Source organism: Siniperca chuatsi, linkage group LG2, assembly GCF_020085105.1.
Source record: "Siniperca chuatsi isolate FFG_IHB_CAS linkage group LG2, ASM2008510v1, whole genome shotgun sequence".
Lineage (NCBI taxonomy): Eukaryota > Metazoa > Chordata > Actinopteri > Centrarchiformes > Sinipercidae > Siniperca > Siniperca chuatsi.
This window is the reverse complement of record NC_058043.1, coordinates 24378458-24405008: the sequence shown is the minus strand read 5'-3', so window position 1 is coordinate 24405008 and position 26551 is coordinate 24378458. Positions and strand designations below refer to the sequence as shown.

The 26551-nt window shown below is 42.9% G+C and overlaps 1 protein-coding gene across 4 annotated transcripts in view; it reads left to right on the top strand.

Annotated features, from left to right (window-relative positions):
• Positions 1 to 25091, top strand: part of prickle2b (prickle homolog 2b) — a 90281-nt gene extending 65190 nt beyond the window's left edge. For 3 of the 4 annotated variants that reach the window (XM_044170509.1, XM_044170528.1, XM_044170537.1), the window contains 7 exons: positions 7673 to 7856; positions 17364 to 17477; positions 18657 to 18794; positions 20300 to 20503; positions 21128 to 21314; positions 22355 to 23245; positions 23506 to 25091. In XM_044170509.1, the coding sequence (XP_044026444.1) occupies positions 7673 to 7856; positions 17364 to 17477; positions 18657 to 18794; positions 20300 to 20503; positions 21128 to 21314; positions 22355 to 23245; positions 23506 to 24446 (2659 nt within the window). In that variant the 3' untranslated portion in view covers positions 24447 to 25091. Of the gene's footprint in view, positions 1 to 969; positions 1468 to 7672; positions 7857 to 17363; positions 17478 to 18656; positions 18795 to 20299; positions 20504 to 21127; positions 21315 to 22354; positions 23246 to 23505 lie in introns of those variants that run through there. The other variant, XM_044170518.1, reaches the window with a different exon arrangement.
• Positions 25092 to 26551: the final 1460 nt, after the last annotated feature.

The window sequence follows — 26551 nt, the reverse complement described above, 5'->3', positions numbered from 1 at the left end:
ATGTCCGTTTCATATGTTAAACAACACTGTTTTGTTTACAGGGGCTCACCGCCCCATTTCCCCATGCAGGTCAGCGCCCTGCAGCTCTCCGCTCTCCCCTCCCTCTCTCCGTCTCTCTCTCTTCTTGTCCTGGGCCAGTTGATTCAGGGAAGTGGTTTCATTCACATGCAAATCCTGCCAGAACACCAGTCATTCTAGCTGCTAATTACACCAATGTTGGGACGCTGACTTGCTGACATCACACCAGGATATTAGCGTACAGGGAGGAGAGAGAGAGAGAGAGAGAGAGAGAGTGTGTGTGTGTGTGTGTGTGTGTGTGTGTGTGTCAAGTCAACCAGAGGGGACCCATAAGACAGGAAGTTAGCGACTTCACCTTGAAACAAAAGCTTTAAAATATAAGGGGTATTGATTATCACTCTGTACAGAAATGAATAGAAGCCAGTGGCTCCCTGGAAGATCAGAAAATCGCATCTTCATGTAGCCTAGGCCTATAAAGAATGTTGCTTTCTCTATAGTTAAGTGTGAAAGTTCATTATTGACCTTGGACACAGTAGTTTAATTAAACAAAAAACGAAGACAATCTTAACTCAAGGTCCCCTTATAAGCTTCTTTTTTTTTTTTTTTTTTTAGAGCTTTCTTTCTCATCTCATGGTCTTCCTCAGCAGACTGAGTGCTTTGTTGTAGCAGAGCTATTTCACTTTGCAACAAACTCCCTTTGTGGTCTGTCTTTTGTATTAGGTTATATATATATTTTTTAATATTTATATTATTGGCCTATGAAGTAACATAAATACATTTGCCGATTTATGAGGTAGAAAATAAAATCACAATGGGTAAATTTAGTACACTAAATTATAAACCCAAATAACACATCCCAAAACTTTTGACAACTGTGCTTTTATTTTGAAAGGGCAACCGGAAGTGGGTGTGTTATTTACACACTCTTGACACCGGTTAATAATTAAAGCGCTGCTATTCAGTGGGTCTGTCAGCAGCGAGCGGAGCAGCTCCAGCACTCCGTGCTTTTACGCACCGCAAGTCCGCACGGATCTTCACGTTTAGACTCGACAGCAGTAACCCTGCTTCCAAGGGAGATTTCTCTTATTCGTTGGGATTTCAAATATTTCGGCGGAGTCTGCGCTCTTGTTTGGATCTGTAAAGGGGGCTCTGATTTGACGCACTTTTGAGTTGGTTCTTCGTCTACGCTTTCTCCTCATTTGCTGAACTCCCGAATGTGTTTGCGGAGAGCAGGGGGTTGACAAAAGACTTTTTAAACGGAGGGGGTAAATGTAGCAGAGGGGTGCAGACACCACGCAGCGGGTGAGTGGGGTGTTTTCGTGGCAAAGCTGTGGCGTTGGAGTTGTGTGACAAATTCTGCAATGAGGAAGACGTATTTTAAAACCCGCACCACCACAAGCAGCGCCGAGGTCAGGGCTGTGGCTTCCCTCCGCCGCAGTTTGTAAGAAGGTAAGCAGCTGATTATTGATCGCGTTTACGTTGTATTTGGAGCCGTTTTGTAGCGCGACCGACGACCCATGTTGGAGCTTTTAAATGCATAATGGAAAGGAGATTGGAGACACAGTTTGTTTCTGATTAACCCCTTTACGCTCTCTTTGAAATGTGTGCGTAAAGTAAAAATAAATAACCATAATAACCTCTGCGCAATGCCAGTCAGTGGGCGTTTTAACTAAGTTTTCGCCTTCTTCAAGATTTTCTTAGCAGGCGTACACCGTCGCTTTTACTCATTCATGACTTAAAACTGGGTGTTATTTGGATGAAAATAACACAATGCAGAGTTGTCGGACTCGCAGCGCTCCCTCTATAGACGTGTTCTCACCGGTTTATATCCCCCACCCCACCCCCTGTAGCGCAATGGTCAAGCTACTGTGCGCTTTCCAGCCAGAAACTCTTTGTTGTGCAGCCTCCGTGCCATATGGATTGTTGCAGATTGCTTACTAAATAAACAGCTAAATAAATGGGCACCTGCAACATACTTCAATGTTTTCCCTCTAAATCAACTTGTTTCATGATATTTCCCCAGTCAGGTGTTATTATGTTGTCATTATTTGAGTCTTCCTTGTTAAAGGGCAATAATGTTGTCTTGGAGTTTGCTGCAAACTGCATTGGAAACAAGTGGCATAATCGCAGCTCCATAGCAGTTATTTTAAGGAGAACATTACAAGACTCAATGCAGGCTAATTGACCCATTTAGACGGCTACTTTTTAGCAGTGTAAAGGGTCACTGGATTAGCACATGAATGGACTGACTGGGAGTAATGAATAATGTGGCTTCAGCAGCTGGCTGCAGTATCGTTGGTCTGAGAGCAGCCCATACATTAACTGAACTGACAGGAGCCTAAACGCCAGATAAACATTATTTCTAACATCCACAACTGCCTCTAGAAAAAAAAAACAGTCCTGCATTGGTTGCTGCTTTTTCCCCACTGACACTTTTTGAAAGAAAAGTCAACATACTATTTCAATAAAATTCCTAGAAGGGCTGACAGATTTGCTGAGATATTTTCTTTTAAAATGTATCATAAGCTAGTAGACAAAAGCCTTTTTAATATATGTTGTTGGTTAGCAGATTCGCTAATGATCTGGCATTGTGTTACCAGTGTCTGAGTATGGTCTGAAGTCTGTACTGAGGTTGTCTTAGAAGCCAGTCCCTTCCATGCCTCCCCCTGTTCCCATCCAAAGTAGTGTCACTTTATGGAACAAGTCAACACGAAATAAATAAGTAATGTGATCCAGTCTCAAGTATAGCGTGGCTGCAGCTGAAAAGCCTCTTATTCTGTGTTACATAAATATCCCTCTCTCCTTTTTGCTCTCCCACTTCCCACACAAATCCTGTACCATTCAGTTCTTAGAAAGAGAGAAGAGGGGACATTATGATACTCGTGGCTTTTTCAATTGCCTTACTGGAGCAGGAAGAAAACAGTCCACTCTTACAAATCTACAATTGAAAAAATACAGTGACAGTGAGCCCTGGTGTTTTGGATTAAACACCCCAATTCTTTGTTAGCTTGTGTTCTGCTAGCTTTGGCTCTGTGATTGTGGCATAGAAACATTTCTTCGTAACCATTTCTGAAAATCTTTCTGAAAGTTAAATAGCAATTTACTGTACTGAACAACAAAATAATTTTAACATTTAACAACTACATATCCCAAGAGTCTTAGGTGCATTTTTAAAGGGGTACTCCAGTGATTTTGTATTGTATTGGGGGGCTCACAAGAGGTTTTTTGTTTTTTTTGTTCACGTTTCCATTGGCAAAAGTAATGGATGGTACCAGTAGAACCACTCCATTCTGTCCCGTTTCTTCATTACCCCTTTGTTGAGGTACCTAGCACACTGATCCGAGACTAAGAGGTGGAGCCAGAAACACTATGGTCCGTTAATTGGTCAACAGAATCGTCACTTTTTGCGTGACAAAGGACTCAATGCACAAACTCTTGTTTTTTTCCCTGGCATTATTTTAAATGCACACTTCTCTTCAGCCCCACACCTCCAGTTTGTAACGCAGGCTTTCTGTTGAAAAATGTAAGTTTCAAGCCCAATCCAAGTTATTTTTTCAAACTTGGGAAAACTCCCCACAGAGCCACAACTATTTTTACAACTAAACTACATGTGTACAATTGGTGGAGTGTCCCTTTTAAAACTCATGGAAGCTGTCATTGTTGAACGCTAATGAAATAGTTGTATTTTGGTAGAATGCAAAGATGCGTACATGTTCCTGGCCATTCCACTAGAAGAAACTCATCATCAGGTCCAGAGGCTAGATGAAAAGAGGGCAGTACTTTGCCTCTCTATAATTTGTTATGACAGGAGGATGCAAGCCTAATCTATGTCCTCTGTACTGGATCTGGTTCGCCGATAATGGAAAACGTCTTTGTCGAGCCTGATTCTTGTCGGGAACACCTCCAGTCATGTTTAACTGTGATTAACTCCTAATGGTTTTGAAGTCAACATGCATACAAAGAGTTTGTTTGCTTGTATATTGGTAATTTGCAAATGCGGGGCTATTTGTTGAAGCCCATGAAAATTCCAACAACAGCTTCAAAACACTGAACGGAAATGTTGTATTCACCAAACAAAAGGCAATTAAAGAGAAAAGAGTCTGTCCCCCTCTTCCTCCACTTCTTCCAGAGAAAACAAAAGCAGAGGCAAGGAAAAAAGAAGACAAGACTTGGCTGCAGTGTGCACCCAGCTGTTCTCTCTTCTCTGCTCTCCTCTCTTGTCATCCAACCTCCACTTTTGTGTAGAGCTGCCATTTAAATATGGGATTTTAATCTGACCATCTAGAGTGATGCCATGGAAAAGCTGCAGCGGTTTTGGGAGCTGCTGAGGAATGAGAGTGGACCGAGACTTCAAACCCTCAGAGGCTATACTTCCTCGACTGGCTCTTGGATACTGTTGAATCAGATGGTTTTCTAAAGCTTGGGTTGAATAGAGTCTCCTAACCTTAACCCTAACCCTGGTGTTAGGGTTACAAACTTAGCCCTATCAAAAGTCAACTTTTGCTTTGCTTTGAAGCACATTTACTAAGATGGTAAATTTGATCTGAGTTTTGAGATACCTTGTTTGGCCAATCTTGAGACCATGCTTGCTGAAAATCTTGCAGCAGTGACCTAAAGCGATTGAACCGAGTCTACCTTGTAACTGTCAGAGGGGTCTATCAGACCCTAGTTATGTATTAAAACCACCAGTTACCTGGGTTACAGGTCTGATCTAGGGGAGCAGGGTGATGATAATTAACCTGAAGCAGTGAATCATTGTCTACTGACATCATGGTCACAGGGATTACTATCCAACAACATACCCCCCAGGTCTTGAACAAACCTCACACTCCAACTGACCAATGATACAGCAGCGTTTACATCTCCCCATGAGATGAATGGCCATTCACATTTGAATAAAGAACAAGCCTTTGAACTTCCTTCTCTTTACCTCAGTCTTTTATGAGGCGTCAGTGATGCACTTGACTTGTATTACCAAAGTCCCCAAATCTCTTCTAATTGAAATCATGTAGATTATAAGGGGAAGCTTGGGGATTAAGTTTCAGCGGAGGGGAAATCCCAGGCATGTGCATGAACTGTGTTGTAAATCATGAGGATAGAAGGGGAAGGAAGGAGCAACAGGCGCCTGTAGGCCTACAGTATCTCTGCCAGCGCTGATGTGGGGATGTTTGCGAGGGGAATCACTGGAAGATGGTCATCATCACACATCTGGACTGAGAGAGTGGGTCAGAGAGGTGTGTTTCTCCCAAAGTCACAAGCTTCTCCGCCTAAAAATTAATGTCCACAGAGATTGTATAGGCAGAGTGTGGGGCAGGGACATTGGGATGTGCCCTCTCAGAGGGAATGTGGTGTGAAATGCTTTCCTTCTGCTCTGGCTATTTGTATACTCTTATCTCCAAGAGTCTCTCCTCACTCCAAGGCAGAAATAACTGCTAACCACCTGGCAGCATGTCAGAAGAATGGAAGAGGTGTCCATACGTGCTGAATCCTTTTTGTCTTCACCTTTGGTGCCTCTGCCTTTTACTTTCAGTCATCGTCCTTGATGGAAGTGTGTGTTCTTGTAGATGCATGCATTTTTGTGTGTGTCAACCAGTTAATCAGCCATAAATTAGTAATGATAGTGAAGGTGCTGGGCTGTAATGAGGCAAGCTGCGTTGCCCCTGGCTATAGCATCATGCCGCTGGGATAGGGATTTGCAAAAACTTCCTTCTACCAGTCAGCCTCCTCCCTCAACAGCTACTTGATGACTTTGTCTGCCTGAGCTGCATTGCTGCTCTGTTTATCAAACTATCAATATTCATGACAATGGTATCTGGCCACTTCATGTTCTTTGTTAATATTTATGGAGTCAGTTTGTAAAGCCTGTGACTTGCCCTTCCTTCCAATGACAGTTTGCCTTTCTGCTCAGATCAGTGTTGAAAGCTGGAGCTGACAGTAATAGGCTGTAAGGCTCCTGGCGGATGGCGAGAAATCTGAAGTGGTGATGGCGAATTCGTCCAACTTTATCCCTATATATCTGAATGTTTTCTTTTTAAGGATTACATGTCATATGACCAGTTGTGGCATGTCAGTGGGATGTTTTATGTAGAGAGCTACAGGTGGTTTCAAAGTATTTTCAGTGTCTGTGCAATCATCAAAATCCATCAGTGCTAAGCCAAATAGACTGAAGTGCTTTGTTAAGCAAGACTCAACCCTTGGATAAGAAGTGCTCCTTTGAACAAGAGACAAGGTGAGACTTGGCCCGCTCTCCACATGGTGCTGTCTGTGCCCCAAGCACTTTACACTAACAGATCCCCAGTCTGTCAAACGGTGTCCTGAGTGTCCTTAAGCTCCTCCGTAGGGTTGTCTGTCAGACAGGCAGGCGTCCATCTGGGAAGGTAATGGGATTGTCTCCCTGGTTAGGCCGCCTGAGGGGCAGCAAGGGTTAGTGAGATGCGACCTTCTGGCCATCCAGAGTTTCCTCTTCATACAGGGACTTAGAGCTGTCAAGGACAGGGAAATATGTATGCATGCAGTGTCTTCTCCCTTTGGATCCAAGTACAGACCTCTGTGATGTGGCCTATATTTAAATTTGAATCGATCCACTCAGGTATTTAACCCACATTCTGTTCTGCTTTTTGTGAGATGTCTCACAAGCTCTGTGTCATTCTCAGAGGAGTAATTCCTGGCTGTTAATCCCAGTATTTTGTAAGACAACACTCCAGAATAGTTGTATGAATCTATGAAATATAACATCTCTCTTTATTACTCTGTGAACACTGCTGGAGATGAAAGAGCAGTGTGGAGGAGGAGTGTCAGCGTCGAACACTCCCAACCATCTTTTCTGTGGAAACTCTCACATGGATACTTTCCATTTTATAGCTGGGTGGGTCGGTTTGAGTAATGAGAGTGGAGCACTGTACTGGCTAAGCATCTTCTAGTGTTTCTCGATAACCTTGTACATAGGGAAGTGTATATATGGTGTGTGTGTTTGTACAGTACTGCTTTCCATCACTGTCATTGGCTGTATTCTGCTAATTTCCATAGCCTGTTTTGTGGTTATATCCTTGTTCTTGGTACCCCAGAGGATTGTTGAGCATTGTATTCGTGGCACCCACATTTTACTGTGAGAGCTGCAGTGGGAAGCCTTGACCTTTTGAACTGTGTGAAGTTCAAATCCTTTATGGGTAGAGGGTCTGAAAACATGCACAGGCTCCATGTGGTTCTGAGAAGACAAGTCAAGAGTTTAACAGAATTTTGGGGGGGGGCTTTACTTTGCTTACAACCAAGTAGGTTGGGAGATGGATTTTCCTTTTTTATAGGTTGTTTGAGGTTACCTTTTAAAAAAACAAAAAAAGAAATAAAGCAATTCGTTTTTTCTGTGATTAATGGCAGGCTTCAGAGGCCCAACCAGTATCCGCAGTATGACGTCTTGTTTCTGCTGAAACCCTATCGCCCCAAATATAGTTCTATTTACATAGTGATTTATTAAACTATTTGTTTTCACCCTAATGGTGGTGTATTCCGAGGTATTGAGAGTTAAAATGTACAAAAATTATTTTCAAATCACAATTTTTTAAATTTTTTAAATTTTTTAAATCGTTCAACACAGAAGTGTTGTCTACATACGACAGTGGCTTGACAGATGTTCTTTGTTTGTGTTTGTCCATGGTAGGAAGATCTGTGTGCACTGTAAGTGTCGTCGTGAGGAGCATGCAGTGACAGCCATGCCTGTAGAGATGGAGAAGACGGTCACCAAGCTGATGTACGACTTCCAGAGGAACTCTACCTCAGACGACGACTCGGGCTGTGCCCTTGAGGAGTATGCCTGGGTACCACCAGGACTCAAACCTGAACAGGTATTAGCATCTTACACTCATCTGAGCCACATCACATTCACACTGGACGGCACCACTGAGGTTTATGTCAAAGATCTGTAAAATTGAGCAGTTTTCCTGTGCAGTTTTGTGAATCACGCCCGATTGTAGACACCACATAGTGTCCCAACCCTTGGGCGTCGTCCACTGTGGTGTGAATAAATCTGATGATGCAGTTTGCATCCACACCAGAAACATTGACTGTCCACATTGAAGTGCTCCAGTGTTGTTTGCAGTGTTGGGAGTTACAAAGTAACACGTTACTGTAATTTCACTACTTGGTGGTAACTAGACATGTAACAAATAACTTTTTCAAATTAAATAACACATTTACAATTACTGAAATTTAAATGGAATTGTTACTTGTTAATTTTGTTTTACCTGAAAATAGTGGACAATTGCAGAAGACAGCAGACAATAGCAGCCTATTCCCCGTTTTTTCCGGCTGATCGGATGATCTAACATCACCCGACCACTTCCTTCAGACCAAATCAGGCATTGCAGCAATTATCTGCATGTATGTGCGGCAGTGTGTGGGGGGTTGTTTATTTGTGCTTTAGAATATAACCACTGTGAAACAATCAGAAAACAATGTTTTATTTCTCTGATTCACCGGCTTTCTCACTCCTGGCACTCCCTCTCCTCATTCAATCTATAGGTCGCTTCTTAGTATCATTATTTTCAGCATAGACTGTAAGCCAGACACAGACTTCGAAGCTGGGTACACTAAATAAACCAAGCCAAGACACAACTGGGAGCGTATCATAGTTTGGTCCATGAACTCCGCCTGGATAGCACCTGGTTTCAGTCATATTTCAGGGTAACTGTGGAGCAGTTTGACCAGTCTGATCACTGGCTTGGCCACCGCAGGTGACGTCGGGTTGCGTTTCTCCAAAAGTTGATTCTGTTTCAACTGTGTGCATTAAAAAGAGAACTGAAGCAGACATTTAAAAGTAACTCAAAAGTTGCTTTCCCTAGTAACTAATTACTTTTATATGCAGTAATTCAATTACTTTTGAGAAAAGTAACTAGTAGCTGTAAAGCAGTTGTTAACAGAGTGCATTGGCAAATGGATCAAATGACAATGAGAACCATGGGATCACATTACAATCACACTCATCAAAAAGCTCACAATGCACACTGCAATGCGAGTTCAGGGATTTCAAATTCATACACTAGGAAACAGGTTTTCAAAAACATTTTAGTGTGGATGGAGGGCCAAGACAGGAAAAAGGATTCCAGTGATATGCATAGACCAATTTCAGTTTGTTTTTTTTACATCTACATATTCAAGAATGGCTAATAAAATTCCAAACACTACACAGTGTATAGTGTTACACCTCATGCCTATATTTTGTAACCGTTCAGTTAGAACTGCACCTCACGATACGATAGCTCACCAGTTATGCTGACTTCTGCAAGCTAATGGATAACGAGGATTGTGTGGCTCCAGCAGTCAAATTAATCTCCAATTCATTCCGCCTGCAAACATGTTTACAGTAGGTTTCACCACCCTCACAAAGGCTAAGCTAATCCTGTGTAATACACAAATGCATTAAATGGCCCCATGCATGCTGAAGAAAATCCTTTTACAACACTCCATTGAACCGTAGGTGTGCACATGTGGGAGGGTTTCCAGTCTTATAGGACAATAGAAGCGTTTATGGAAGCTGGTTTCATTTTGTTGATGAGCTGAGAGCAATGAACTGGTCAATACAATGTTGGCACAGCCCCCTGTTTTTACCTCCGAGGACTGAGCACAGCTATTTTTCATCCACCCCTCCAGGGTCACACGTCTAACCCCAAAGTCAATTAGGTTCTCGTCTAGTGGTGATTTGACCTCAGGAACAGTCGGGCCATAATGGAAACAGGGACTGTTCAGTATCTCACAAGCACAATACTAAACAACCTTGAAAATAACTGAGGCTATTTTTGTACTAGCCTAGATGAAAAGCGTCCATAGCTATAGCGATCTCTATATTCCCAACCCAACGTCCAAGTCATTCAAGCTGTGGAAACATGTTGTGTGACCTCCTTACAGAGGAGCGGAAGTACGCCTGATTTGGGGCTTCTGAACACCCAGCCTTCCTCTGCACGAGGTAAAGACAGAGTGAAAATAGAGGAGATGGTAAACACAAAGCTAATCTCCAGGATCTAAACGGTGGGTTTAGGTTTCCCCACAGGGAGCCGATGATGTGTATGAGCCTGCTGTTCAGCCAGCAGTGGTATAAAGTCACCACTCTGTAACGAGAGATTTCAGACTAGCACTGTGGAATTCAATCAGATATATGAGGATTATGAGGGATAACTCAGCACTTAGTTGGGACTGTTCAACTCTCCTGTGTGTTTGTATTTCTGTCAACAATCACTGAAATACAGACTCAATAGAAGAATATGAATCTTTATCACCCAAGGCAGCCATTACTGAGTGTGTTGGAGATGTTATTGAGCTGCAGTATGAAAGAGGGCCTGCCAATATTCTCTCTCCCACTGTCTCCTCTTGCTCTCTTCTCTCCATCCTTCTCAAATAAATTCTTGGATGTTGCCAAGTTACAGCTTGTCAAGGCCAAGTATTATTACTCAGCAGTGGCCTGTAACTGGTGTTTTATTTTTTTTACCATCATGTAGCTAGAGCTGCAGTCTAACGTGCAGACTCTGCTCAGCATCTTCCAGGATCTGATTTTAATTTGCAGTCGAACATGAAGTACGCTTTTTCAGACCGCTCACATGTGGGATATTTGAATAGAAATTCAGTTTAAGGTTATTCATGCAAACTAGAGGTCCTTCCTGGTTCTGAAAGGGACCCACAGCTCTGATGTGGATAAATTAACTTTCAAACAACAAAGAGCCAGTCTGAAAGGGACCTGAGGCTAGTCTGACCTATCCAAAATGGACCTGAGCACAATTTGATCCATTCCCATCTGAGTTCAAGGACCATGAAAACTGTCAGCTCCTGATCTGCGATAAATGATAAACCTATAAAAAGAGATTGTGAGATACATCGAGCACTTGACACACCACTAATTGATAATGTCATATCAGTTAAAAGTGAGTAAAACTCATTTTTAGCCATGCTAGCATGTTGGTCAGTCTGTTGGTCCACCATTTTGGTCCAGACTAAAATATCTCATAAACTGTTGGATGGATTGACATGAATGTTTGTACAGGCATTCATGGTCACAGAGGATGAATCCTACTGACTTTGGTGATCCTCTGACTTTTCCTCTAGCACCACCATGAGGTTGTTTAATGCTAATTAGCAAATGTCACCATTCTAACACACCAAACTAAGATGTTGACAGTGGCAAACATTATACCTGCTAAACATCAGCACTAATGTTAGCATGCAGCTCAAAGTGCCGTTGTTCCTAAATACAACAATACAGAGCTGCTAGCTTGGCTGTAGACCCTGAGTCTTGTTAAAATGGCAACTACATCGTAATACATTCAGTATAGCTTATATTTCGTGCTTAATTAACCCATCTCAAGCCTTTTTAACTTTAAAACGCATTGAATTTGCTCCCACAACTGTGCTGACCACAGAGTTGAGCCGTGGGCACTTGCATATCTCAGCAAAGACGTGAGAAGAAAAGGACAGAGAATGAAAACACAGCCATTAAATCTGCTCACTTTGCTATGAAAACACCATCTTTCGCACCATGTTTGGCTGTAACTACCAGTGTTTTCTCAACAATATAATATCTGTGGCCACTAACCACTGTAAAGTGGCTTGTTGAGAGAATGTCAGGACTAGTGCCTGGTGGTGTCTTTTCCTCTGGCTGTCTAGCCATTAACAGCAATAGAAACCAGCTGTGTGAAGCAATCACTCTTGTCACTCAGTTGCGAAGTCCTACCATTTGCTTTAGCTTTTTAAAAACACTCCTTTAAGTACAGTTCGAAGTTTGTCTTTAGTTTCGTCTGCTTTCGATTACAGTTATTATCACAAGCTGCTCCTCCTGGCTCTCGATGCAACTGTGTTCATTATGTGCATGTGTGTGTATCTGTCTTTAGATCTTTTCCTCGGGGCAATGTGCCTTTCACCTCCAGATTGTAACCCTGTTGTTGTTGGAAGCATGTTTCGTAATTTATCATTAGCAGTAGGGGAGAGTGGGGTGAGTTGTGCCAGGGGGGAAGTAGTTCCACCCATTGTTTCTGGAAAACCATAGAAGAAATTTGTCATGTGACCACATCATTTTGAAAAGCCATCCATTTTACTCATCCTCCAAAGAAGAGAGACACATAGCACGAGAGGTAAGCACATTTTAACTCAAAAAACTGTTTTTTTCCTTTCAAAGTAAAATTTCTATGATCAAGGTTTTTTGATTGTAGTGTCTGAACAATTATAGAATAAGTTTGAAAACATTTCACACATGATTTAGTGCTTTAGCAGGCTACACAATGAGTCTATACAGTTAGCATGATGTTAGCTCTTAACTGCTGAATCATGCTAGTTTTCAAACTTGTGGGTCTGGGGTGATTTGTGCCAAAGCGGCCTGGGTTAAGTTGTGCCAGTGGCACAACTCACCCCCACTTATGATTATTTTCAACATATTATTAATTTGTAATTTCTTACATTTTAGCACTTAAACTATGTGACATTCTTAATTTTAGAACAAAACCCATCATGCCACGCAGTTATAAAAGGAAGACAGACAGGGCTTCAACTCCTCTTGTGGAGTTGGACAGAGCAGTGAAAGAGGTGCAACAGGGAAAGACCATACGTCAGGTGGCAAGGGAGATGAAGATCTGCAGGATGACCTTGAAAGATTCATGGAGAAAAAAAGATAGGAGAAGTAACAAAGACAGGGTATAAGAGAACAGGACTTGCCAACCAAGTCTTCAAAGAAAACATGGAAACAGAGCTGGCAGACCATATAAAGGCTCTAGCAGCAATGTTTCATGGCATAAGTGCTATGAAATGCTGTGAGCTGGCTTTTGAGTATGCACAAAGAAATGGCATTGACATCCCTGCCAGCTGGATCAGAGAGAAAAAAGCAGGTTAGGTTAAGTGTGCATTTATTAAGGAAAAGTTATAGGGAACATTGCTAATTATTTTCCCAGGACATGCTCATTGTCAGTTATCACCATACACATCCTACAGAGAAGATACCCTTTATGCTAATAAACTATTAACCTTTTCTAGGTCCTGATTGGTTCACAGCTTTTAAAGCACGCCACCACTTGTCATGCCGCACTCCTGAAAATCAACCTCTCTTGGAAGAGCTACTGCCTTTAATAGGCACAACGTGGGGGAGTTCTTTGATAACCTCTCTAAAGTGATGGACAGGTAATCATCAATCATCAATCATAGGATCACATATCTCTCTCTCTCACTCACTCACTCACTCACACACATACACACGAGGCAGCCAGGAAAGGAAAAAGTGCACATCTCTATTGGGTCTTCTGCCTGAGTAGCAGAATTGACATTTACACACATAACCACCTTCATAATCTCATTTCAGGTATAACTTCCCTCCACACATGATGTACAACATGGACCAGAAACTGGTGTGACTACAGTGCAGACACCCAAGCAGATTGTCACAGAGAAAGGGAAGAAACAAGTGGGTTCAGTTACATCAGCTGAAAGAGGAGAGCTCGTCACTGTGGCCTGTGCAGTAAATGCCACAGGAAATGCAATCCCACCCATGTTTATTTTCCCTCGTGTTCGTTTCAAAGAATCCTTCATGAATGGATCACCTGCAGGGTCTATAGGTCTTGCTACAAAGTCTGGATGGATGAATGAAGAAGTCTTCACCACCTTCCTGGAGCACTTCATCCGACACACAAACTGCTCCATCGATCATCCAGTCCTGCTCATTCTGGACAACCATAAATCTCACATCTCACTGAAGGCAGTGACAACTGCTAAAGAAAATGGTGTCGTTATGCTCACCCTGCCACCTCACACCTCACACCGATTGCAACCATTGGACAAAACAGTCTATGGACCACTGAAAACCTACTTCTTCAGAGCAGCGGACGGTTGGATGCGCACACATCCTGGTCGAACCGTGATCGATTTACGAGGTCGCAGAACTTGTGAAGCAAGCATTTATGTCTGCAATGACCCCCACAAACATCACATCAGGTTTCAGAGCTACGGGCATATACCCATATAACAGGGATATCTTCCCAGATGAAGATTATGCCCCATCAATGGTAACAGACAGGCCAAACCCAGAAGAGCCCTCCACCAGGGCTGCTGCTGCTGCTGACCCGCCTGGACCATCACATGAGGAGCCAACCCATGCCAAAGGTCTTGAAACAGGTCCAGACCCAGGGTGCCACCTGCCACTCTTCCAGAACCAAATCCTGAGCACTCATCAAGTGATGAAACTGGTTCTGGTGCCCATGGGAATTATGTGTCCCCAAAAGTCATACTTCCCTTGCCAAAAGCCACAGCAAGAAGGCCCAGAATGATGAGGAAAAAGTAAAAACAAAAATCTTGACCGACACACCTGAGAAGATGGAGCTGGAGGAAGCACACAAAGAAAAACAAGATAAAAAGGCTAAAAAGGAAAAGAAAAAGAATGAAAGGCAGAAGAAATGGGCTCTGAAAGGCTCAAATCAAAACAAAATCATAAAGAAAAGGTTGTGCACAGTAGCTCAGAAGAAAGCACCATGGGCCTTCCACTTGATGACACCACTGATGATGAAGCAGAAGATGACCTGGAGAACACACACAACAGAGAAAATAAAAGGGCTGAAAAACAGAAAATGAATGAAAATAAGAAGAGAGGGGCTCTGAAAGTGTCCAAACCAACCAAACCCAAAAAGAAAGTGACTGTCTACAGTAGCTCAGAAGAGAGTGACATCTCCATTCCACTTAACGACACCACTGATTATGAGAGTTCAGATGTCCAGAATGATGATGATGATGGTGACAAGGATCTGTCTGCTGGTGACTTTGTCATTGTGAGCTTTGCTGGTAAAACCAAATCGTATAACTACGTTGGATTGGTGCAGAAGGTTGAGGTGCAGACATCAGTGCAAAGTTTCTAAGGCAAAGTTATAAGAAGTCTGGGGATGGAAAGCCCATCTTTACATTTAAAGAAAATGATGAAGGAGTCATCCTAGAGGTGATGTGCTCAAGAAACTACCCACACCCCAAAAACTTGGTGGTACAGCCAGAAGAGAGCAGAAGTTTATATTCCCCTGCAGCATTGACAAGTGGGATGTTAAGTAGTAGGCCAGATCCAGACCACCTTGACCTACATACCCACAGGGGATAGTCTGGAGAAGTGAGGAGATGGGCATGCCTCATCACTGTTTGACTTACCTGCCATTTGTTTAATTTAGCTAACACTGATTTCAGTTATGTTATTAGAGAAGTTTTGTTCAGTTTTTAAGTGGCACAATAGGATGTTTAGAAATTAGCCTAGTCACTTTATTCTTATATGTTACATAATTGACAGATAGCGTTCTATGTATGTCAACAGGCATCTATTACCAAAGCCTTTTTGCCTGAAATGATTCACAAATATCATATTATGTATTTAAGTTTTTTGTGTTTTCACCAAAACTACAAAATATGACTTATTCCAACAGTTTAATATGGTGACAATATCTAAATAAACCTTAAATAAGTAATTTTGTATTGAATTTGTCTTGCTTTCATATAGCATTACAGTTCATAACATTAAAATGTTCTGTTTTACTTCAGAAATCACTGGCATAATTTACCCCAACATATTCTCCCCAAAGGCACAACTTACCCGCACCAGGGGCAAGTTGTGCCACAAGACCACTTTTTCCCAAAGCTATATTTCTGAAACTATTTATTTCAGATCCAAAGTTATTGTTCTCAGGGATGCACCACATCCTGAAATATATGTACATTCTTAAGTTGAAGGCATTACTGTCATGGCCTCACTTTAAAGTCACTTTGAGTAAAAACTGGCACAACTCACCCCACTTTCCCCTATGTGTGTGCGTGTAGGCGCTGTGTGATTTATCAGCGCTTGACCACAGTCAGTCTTTCATGGACTATCCTGAGATCCCCCACCGGCGTCCTGAGCCGTGCTGCTGGACACAGATCCCGTGTCCCTCACCAACGCTGGTGGAAGCCAACAAAAGCAGAGCAGAAAGGCTCCTGCTGTAAATTCATCACATCAACAAAAAAAAAAACATCCTTGTGTACGACTTTAAGGAAATGCTTTTGATAGAGAATGTGATGTTACAGCTTCAGGACAATTAAACTTTATGATATGAGAGTTTTTAAAAGCAATACGGTTTTCATTTTGGTCTCTATTTCCTGATGTATGTCTGAATTATTCAAGTTAATCTGTTTTTGTGTGACAGACTCTGTGTTATTGCCAAGGACAAAGCTGATGGCTTCTAGTCAGTAGATCCATTCAGTTGACAGATAGGACATTAAGAGTGGCGTGACCTAGTCAGCAGGTATCGATCATGTTATGTCTCTTACCTTTCAAGTCTTTATGTGTTCTGCCGTCATTGTTTTTGTTTCTTTCATATCATCAAAGATTGTCTTATTCCTTCTTCTACTTTTTCTATTTCTTCATCCATCTAACATTTTCTTTCTGTCTTTATTTCCCTCTCCTTCTCCTCTCTCTTTCTTTAACCTCTGTCCACAAATCTCCCTTTAAAACCCTGTGGCTTGCATGGTTTGCACTGCCTCCAATCTCATTCATATATGACTGCCTGACCTCTGTGATACCCCGGCCCCCTGTTACAGTGTAATTAAAGAGACTGCAATAAATAACATGGAGATGACACTCATTGTCTGCCGCTGTAATGTAAAGAATGTCCAAGTAATTTGGAATGGCCAGATTAGCATTAATCCTGCTGCCGAACACATTCATATGCACACGCACTGCTACATGCATATGTGTTAATCACTTGTTCGTCCGTGTGTGTGTGTGCGCGCGCACACATTTGACAAGTCAGTAATACCTTCCCATGTCAATGTGCAAAGATGGAGAGGCGAGGTTCCATTAAGTCTCTGCTGGTGGGCCATAAACCAAAGTGATTTTATGTGTGCGTGTGTTGGTCACTCCCGGTTGTAGATCCTGTTAGTTTTGTCTTTGCACATGTGTACCTTTTTTTTTTGTTGTTGTTGTTGTGCTGTCCACAACATTTTAATGATAATTGGCATATTTAGTTGATAAATTACTCAAAATGATTCAAACATTTGTAGGTTCCCACTTCTCCAAATGAGGATTTGTAGCTTTGCTGTATCTCATATTATAAACTATATTCGTTTAAATGTTTTGACTATTGTACAGACAAAATAAGCAATTGGAAGAGTAAGAGTATGGGAGCTCTTGATGGACATGTTTCCTTATTTTGTGACATTTATAGACAAAACAATAAACCAATCATTCGTCAAAAATAGTAATCCAGAGCTTTATCGATAATTGACTGGCTGTAGCCCAAGTGTATTTTGGGTTTGTCAGTTAGTTAACATGTTGCATGTTGTTGTTGTTCTTCATCACTCTCATCCTCTCTCTGTCTAATGCTCAGGTTCATCAGTACTACAGCTCCCTGCCTGAGGACAAGGTGCCCTATGTGAACAGCCCAGGAGAGAAATACCGCATCAAACAGCTGCTCCATCAGCTCCCGCCCCATGACAATGAGGTGAGATTCCAAACTGACCCCCTCCTCCACCACCTCCATCCATCTATCTATACCTCCCTCCCTCCCCTCCTTCAGGGCAATACAGAGATAAAAGGAGGGAAGGGAGGAGACAGACACAGGAAAAATGGGGTCTGTCTTCCTGATGGGCAGGAATGAGATAGAGGTGTTTATGTGTGTTATCTTGAGATATTAGTATGATTGGCATAAACAAGTGGAGAATGGCACCCTTTAGCACCTCTGCACTAGCCTGATAATCAGACTGAGTTGCCATCTTGTTTCACTTCATTATTCAGTGTAACACCATGTTCATGTTAGCCAATTTCTGTTTGAGAGGGGGCTTATTTTGTTTTGTAGGGACTGACATCATGGAAGCAGTGGTAGCAGTTGCTAAGAGTGATTAATTTAATGTTTTGGGCACCCCATACCCTTCTCTATCTTTCCTGTTTCTTGTCTGCCTCCATATTGTCAGTCAATTTAAGATTTGTTGCTTCTGTAAGTCAGCTTACAACAACTTGTATAGCTGTGTTGATCTCATCCACACTTGCCACTATTTTTCTGCAGCTATTTTTCATGAATGTAGCTGGGAAGCTAGCTAGCTATGTGGGAAGATGATGGCCCCATTCTTAATCCCACCTACTAAGCTTTGATTGGTTGACTGTTTTCTCCAACTGGGAAAACCACCATCAGTGAACACCAGATGTATTTGAATCGATGTGAACAGTGATTCAGAGGTCTGTAACCAGGCTACGTCTAGGATGCATTTTACTTCATTCATTGGTTTTATTTTGCAGGATTGTTTGTTCTTTTACTTCTAATTCCTGCAGCACAGATAAAGCTCATCTCAGTTTCTTGGAATGGAAAATGATGGAAAAAATAAGATGCTAATAGAAAAATTACTTCCAGCATGCTCATCCTTCTCTGTAAAGCCAATTGGGAAAACTTGGCTGAAATAACATATTTCCATTCGTGACAAGAAAGCACAAAGAGAATTTAATGAAATAATCAGGAAATGCTAACACAGACAGTTCTATTGACTTGAGATAAACCTCTGCCTTTCATTATACCAAGATTTGACTAGCCTGTTTGATTTTAAAAACACAGACAACCACCTTCAACTCTGTATCTGCGTAACAGATCAAGCTTTACAAATGTATGTTGATGTGATGTGTGTGTGTGTAGGTACGCTACTGCAACAGTCTGGACGAGGAGGAGAAGCGAGAACTGAAGCTCTTCAGTAACCAACGGAAACGGGAGAACCTGGGCCGCGGCAACGTCCGGCCGTTCCCCGTGACAATGACGGGGGCAATCTGCGAACAGGTAACTGTCAGAAATTCCGACACACATTATTTTTGTATCGTTTTGTGCGTCATGTGGCCAGTGGAATGTAAGCAATGAATCGTGTGACAGACGTACTGAAGTTGCTGGCATTTCAGGTCTTTTTGTTAAGATGTATGAGAGGTGCTTTATGATGACACATAAAGGGCAGAGCCGCAACAGTCATCTGCTTTTGTAACAATATTGTGACCTTGTCAGTCTCATCTCAAACTGTTGTTCTACATGTGTGAATGTTGTCTCATTTTTCCCTCTGCCATACCAGCTGTCAGACTCAAACAATCCCAGTATTTGTTTGTCTTAAAACAAAGCTTTACATAATATCTCAGAGAACTAAGTTACAGTTAAAACTGCTCTTCTGAAAATATTTCATAGTAGTACCCAGTGTCCCATCAAATATTTAATGTATTGTCTATATTTATTCTTGTAGTGGCCTAATAGGACTACAGAGTGCAATGGAGAGGGGTCTTTTAACAACAAACTAGCGCACTTCAGCATCCGCTAGCCATTTGTTACTGTGTGTACAACAGGCTCAAGCAAAATGGAGTTTCTCTGTTATGTCAGTGCCCCGGGTGTATAGCTGTTTTACAGCTTGTGTTTCTCATTCGCCCAGCAGACACACACACAAACACACATATGTGAGGGAGTAGATTGTTGGGAGAGTGTGTATTGATTGAATTCCCCACCCCCCTTTGGCCTCCTTGCAGCAGTAGGCTTTGTGCTAGTTAGATAACCTGATTGTAACTCTCCCTCTGTCCCTCCATCTTCCCACCCCTCTAAATCTACTTTGCTTACATGACCTTTCCCTCTGGTTCCCCTCCAGGTTCTCTACCTTTGCACCTCCATACCAATCTCACTCTCCTTTTTATCCTCCCATACATCACTCAATTTTTATTTCTCCCCTTTGCCACACCCTCATGCTCTCAGTTTAGTCCAGTTTTCATGCCAAATTGTTTTAAAGACAGAGATGCACCAATCCGATACACTGGTTCAGTATCAGCACTGATACTGACATTATCAAAGATCCCATGAAATGGCACTTAAACTTATTGGAAAGCCATTACTTCTTGAAAAATTCTGGACCATTGTCACATGACCTTAGATTACTTAGTTTCTTAGTCACTGTCATGATGAAATGTTAATAGCGCATAATGATAAACTTTATAGAAATTCCACAAGCCTTTTAATGAAAGTTGGTGTTTTTTGGACTTTTGCCTTTTATTGGACATAAGGAGAGGGGTATACTATGAATGAAAGGTCCACCAGTTAGCAACTGGGTGCCCAGGTATACAGATTTTAAGTTGAACTACAAAAAAATAGCACAGGTATAGAATTGGTACTCTGTATCGGCCTCTACCCTGAGATTAGGTATCAGAATTGGTATCGGGAGAGAAAAAGTGGGATAAAAATAGTGGCGAGTACTAATTTAAGCCGCGCGGCTGCAAGCATTATCTCAATAGTTCTCTTCTTCTTCCTCCACCTCTTTTTAGTGCGGAGGCCAGATAAATGGTGGCGACATTGCTGTATTTGCGTCACGGGCAGGTCACGGCGTGTGTTGGCATCCAGCATGCTTCGTGTGTAGCATGTGCAATGAGCTCCTGGTGGACCTCATCTACTTCTACCAGGACGGGAAGATCTACTGTGGGCGGCACCACGCTGAGAGGCTGAAGCCACGCTGCACTGCCTGCGATGAGGTAGACACCCATCACATGCGCACACACACACACACACACACACACACAAATGCCTGTACATGTGTTAACAGACACACATATCACCTCATACTGTGCCTGTGATGTGGGATGGTATCAGTAGTGCCATTTATTAAGTATTTACACACACAAATTGTGCACATATGCATGCCACCATAGGCACCAAACTTCTGTCATATGATGTTCACAGGCTTCCCAACACACACTGTCATAGTTCAATACATGCAAGGATTTTTCCAGACTAATGGGGTCGGCTCTCAGTATCCCGATCTCCCAACCATTAGCGCTGACTTACTCTCTCTGCAAATGAGGACAAGGACACTGTTTGTACTTAAAAAGTACCCCGGTGTTTTAACAGCAGTGTAATTAAAAGTAAATGCACCATCTAGGTTTCACCAAGTCCCTACACACATTAGCCTCCTACACAAGTCAGTGACAAAGAGGATGATCTAAGAGTACTAAGCTGCAGAGGAGAAAGTGGTGCGTATGGAGGGAGGGCGCACCGAGCCTTTGTCCTGTCATTCAGCATGCAGTAATAACCCAACGGAGGTTTTACCTCCGAGGACCTGTGATAAACAATACTCTTTCTTATCTCTCCTTTCTTAGATCATCCTTGCGGATGAGTGCACTGAGGCAGAGGGGCGTCACTGGCACATGAAGCACTTTTGCTGTTTCGAGTGCGAGACTGTGCTGGGGGGCCAGCGCTACATCATGAAGGAGGGACGGCCCTACTGCTGCTCCTGCTTCGAGTCCCTCTACGCCGAGTACTGTGACTCCTGCGGGGAACATATTGGTATGCTGCACCACCACCCATCATCTATCGCTGTTAATACAAACTGCATTAATCATCAGCAGGTCGTGCATAGAAACACTTACAGAAAACATGATAATGCTAAATACATGGAGGAAAGTTACATTTTTTTTCAAGGAGGGTGACCTAATTTTTTCGTAGCGAGTAACACAGAGGAGAAAAGATCTACAGTATGAAGTATGTGGTCTGGTTTTTAGCAGTTTATCACTGAATGATGTCATCCATGGTCACGCATTTGAGGGGCACATAGCAGAGGGCCACAGAGGCCTCAGTTTACAGAGCACAGAAATATGTACAGTATATATCAAGCAGCATGAACCCAACCTGGGGCAAAGGCATGACTGTATCAAGGGACATTTCAACCTCAGGATCTGTTTTTATCACAGATACATGCACCATGTGTCAGTTAAATACAAATTTAAACATCTGTAATGTTAGAGGCAACTGAGAGAAGAAAGTGGGGTATTTTTCAGCGGGAAACCCTTATATTAGCACTTCTTGGCCCCATGCCAGCTCCTGTTAAAAACTCTGTATGTGCATATCCCCCGACAGGATGCCCAGGTGTGATTTTGGCACATACCTCTCAACAAATTTGCTCTGTAATTATTTGTCAGACAGGATACAGAAAAATATTTCACTAAAAAGCACAACTGATTATAAATTGAAACCATCAGAAAACATGCTCGAACCAGATGGCAGCCATTAGCAAATAGCTGGTTTTCTTTCCCCCTGCAACAACTGCAAGCATACTCAAAATGCAATGTGTTTATACAATGCTGGGCAAGGTACATAATGAGTTTTCCGCCAAGCGCAGTTAAGTTACAGCCTCTAGCTCTATTTTCTCACTCAGCAAACAACTTGTAATATGCTACTATTTTCACATAAACTGGCATTTTAATAAAGACAAAGATTTCAAGCTCTTTGATAAACATGGTGCTTGGTATTTTAATTGTGCATTTGTACAGTCTCTAACAAGTTGTCTTTGTTTTTAACCTGTATTCTGTTGTTTATTGTTACTACAGGCATTGACCAAGGCCAGATGACATATGATGGGCAGCACTGGCACGCCACAGAGGGCTGCTTTTGCTGCGCCCGCTGTAAACGCTCTCTGCTGGGTCGACCTTTCCTGCCCAAGCAGGGCCAAATTTTTTGCTCCCGCTCTTGCAGTCTGGGGGAGGAGCCTAATGGCTCGGACTCCTCTGATTCGGCCTTCCAAAGCGCTCGCTCCACCAGAGAGTCCAGACGCAGTTCCAAGACAGGGAAGAGTGGAGGAGGAGGGGGTGGAGTGCAGACTGAGAGATTTTCAGGGGAGGTGGACCCACTGTCTTTACAAATGGATCTTCTGAGTCTCTCCAGCCAAACGGCCAGTTTGACACGTGAGCCACCTGCCTGGCAGAGTCAAGAGCAAGGAGGTGACGGCTATAATTATGAATCCCAGTCAGACCCAACCGCCAACCCCACCCCTCTACAGCTCCTCAGCCAGTGCAATGTCAGGACTGCCTATAACCCCACCTGCTCTGGACAGAACAATCAACAGCAGGATCACAGGATCAAGGACAATGGAGGTTTAAAAAGACCACCCATCTCGGCCATGAAGGGCCAGTCGTTCAATGAGACGTGGTTCCAACAGCCAGCTCCAGAGGAGTACTATCCACCAAAACTGAGGACCCAAAAGAGCTTCACTGAGGTGTCCCATTGCTCTCAGCACCACAACGGCTTCACCTCTGACAAACGCTCAATCAGTTTGCACGGCTTTCAGAGGGACAGGGACAGAGACGCAGGCCCTCCAGCAGCAACCCAGGTGGCAAGAAGCAGGAACCCCATCAATGCGCTTAACTTCACTGAGCAACTGACCCCTCTGGAGCAGACCCCAAGAGGATCCATGGAGTCCCTGGCCCTGTCCAATGCTACAGGTGCGTATGGTAGTCATCCTTAGACCTCTGCTTGGCCTTGTTGCCGGTTTGGCACCATGTTAGCATGACCAAGGGAACTTGTGTGTTTTTACTACAATAGTGCTAGTATTGTTGGTAGTATACATCACAATTTGTGCTTACTTTGCTGGTCACATAATCTGAAATTCAGCTTGACAAAAGTACCTACTTTCTAAAAGAAATGAATGAGATAATGAATAAAAGGCAAAGTTGACACTGAATTCAACTCTATTTTCCTACAGGCAACTCAGCAGATGGAGGAGGAAAGCGCCAGGAGCACCTTTCTCGTTTCTCTATGCCGGACCTGAGCAAGGACTCTGGAATGAACGTGTCAGAGAAAAGTAACATGGGCACCCTCAACTCCTCAGTGCAGTTTCGTAGCTCTGAGTCCATTCACAGTCTCACCGCCAGTCAGCCCTACATGGAAATGGATCCTCCCAGGTCCTCCCAGTACCAGTTGCAGTACTGCAACCCCTCTGGCATAGGTGTGGGTATGGGTATGACTCATTTACCTCCTGGCTTCACCTTCCAGGAGGAGGATAGGGCGAGTTTGGTGAGCAGCGCCAACGCTGCCCGCCTGCCACCCATTAGTGAGCGCAGGGTGGGTAGTGTCGGTGGTGGAAGGGGAGCAAGTGTCCGGATAGATGCCCCAGAGGAGACTCCCCAGAGGCGCCGGCACCACCACCACCGCTCCCGGAGATCCCGTCGATCTCGTTCAGAAAACGCTCTCCACTTGGTGGCAGAGCGGAGGACGAGACCTCAAGAAAGACCACAGCTGCGTGTCCGTGAGGATTACGATCGTTTCCTGCCGCCAAGGAGTGCCAGGGACCAGTTTGGAGGAGGAGGGGGAAGATACCAGCCCCAACTCTTCAGGCAGTGCCCCAGAACCACTTCAGACCTCACTCTTCAGAACCCCGGGGCCAGCCGACGCACTGGCTTGAACCAATACTCCTGGGATGATTATGATGACGATGACTGGTGCTCCACCTGCTCGTCATCCTCCGAATCAGAAGATGAAGGTTACTTTCTGGGTGAGCCAATCCCCAGACCCATCCAGCTGCGCTACCTCAGCAACCAGGAGCTCGTCCATAAGTACAACAACACAGGGATGGGAGGACCCAACCACAGCGGGCAGTTACATACCCGCAAACGCAGAAAAAGCAAGAACTGCATTATCTCCTAACATCCTGACGTTTGGCACAGTAAATGACTCTTTGTCCAGCTTGTGTACTCTAACATCCTCCATCTGGAACAAAAAAATAAATAAAACTCAGTCCATTTATTCAGTATTGTTGAGTGTTGAATATCATGTAATTATAAGTCAGTGATGAATTACAGTCGGTAAACAGTGAAAAAGCAACAGTGTTTGCATGTTTGTTCATTTTAATGTTTCGGAATATCTCCTGAGTATTAAGGCTAACAGTTACATGCGCAGTTCTATCAAGTCACAACATTTATCAGAAGCTGATGTGCAATTTTGTTTAATCATAACTTAATTTACATGCAGCAAACAAGTGTGCAAGGTAGTCGGTTTGGTACAGTTCAGCTTTTTCATGCAATGTGATTTAGATATAGGATATACTGTACTATTGTATTCAGTTCATAGTATGTACATAGATAAATGAATTAATAATTTCACTTAAGTTAAGGAAGTCTGTGTAAATATGGTTGTAAATGAGGCCTCACATATTTTTATATTTTGTATGGATAGAATCATTTATGTATTAAATATCTATAATGTAGAGATAGAATAAGACAAAAACAACTTATGCATGTTTTATTTGGCTGACCTGGTCCTGCATTTGGAATAAAGGAGTATTTCAGTGAGTGTTTTGATTGACAGCTGGTGTTCCTCTCCAGAAAATGTGACAGAACAGTGACTTGCCTACCAATCACCTTCTCCATCTGTTTAATGCATAAATGAAAGACAATGTTTTGTAGAGGTTGATTAGAGAGTTACCCTACACTGGATTGTACTGAGACGATAATGGGTGCCGTCTCTCTCTCTCACACACACACACACACACACACACACACACACACACACACACACAGAGAGCTCCATTGTCCTGAAAACGGATGCCACTGATGTTCTGGTTTACTGCATCAGCCTATACAAGTTGGAAACTGCTGACAAAGGTCTAGGGATTTAGTTATTGAAATCTGGTGATGCTTTGTGTAAGTATTTTTTTTAGCCATGCTAGCAGCGTGGCTCTAGGGTTGGTAGTGTCAGTCTGTGGGTCCACCACTTTGGTCCAGACTGAAAAATTTCAACTATTGGATGGATTGCAATGAAACATTTGTACAGACATTCATGGTTCCCAGAGGATGAATCCTAATGACTTTTGTGATCCCCTGACCTTTCCTCTAGCACCAATAGCAGATCAACTTTTTTCTTATCCAGTGAAATATCTCAACATCTGCTAGACTGGCACAAAATTGTGTAGGTATTTCGCAAATTTTAGCATGCTAACACGCTAAAATCAGATGAACATGGTAAACATACATACATTCATTGTCATTGTGAGCATGCCAGGCTAACATTAACTTTTAGCTCTTACCACCTCTGTTGCTAATTACAGCTCAGTTAGCCGCTAGCATTGCTGTAGCCTCTAAGTCTTGTCTACTTGTAAGAAGCAATTCAAATCCTGAACAAACTCCTGTTTAAATATTTGCATGCACAGTATAACGGGTTGTATCTGTAAGTGTTCAGCAGTGTCATACTGTAAATTGGATTGCCTCTGACGTCCATGTGGTCCAGGGATTACTGCCGCTAGCCCCCATAATCCACACACACACATATGTTTGGAACAAAGTGTGTGAACGGCAATCTCTTGATTAGAGGCATTGAAGCATTAATGCTGTTGACATGATCGGCACATTAGTGTGTATATTTCACCTAACCTCAGCTTCCAAGGCGTGTGCTCCAGTTTTCATGTTTACTCTGGAACGCTTGGATAACTCCCAGACAGGGAGGAAAAGAGTCCACATTTAGTCAGCCATGATGGGACAAAACCAGCTGCATAAACATGTGAGATACATTATGTCAGACTGCTGATGGCCTGGTCCGTAAACGTGGACTTTCCCCTGCTTTTAGCAAGTCTTTAAACTACGGCTGCAGACTGTTAGTCACATCAGCTGCAAGTTTGGATGAGTATCACTGCAATCAAAGTGTAATGAGCCATACAATAAAACATACACAAACTTCTGTCTTCAGTAATGTGGATATTATTGTCCTTGACACATGAGCTTCGTTTGCATCATCATTAACGTAGCCCATTAGTTTGC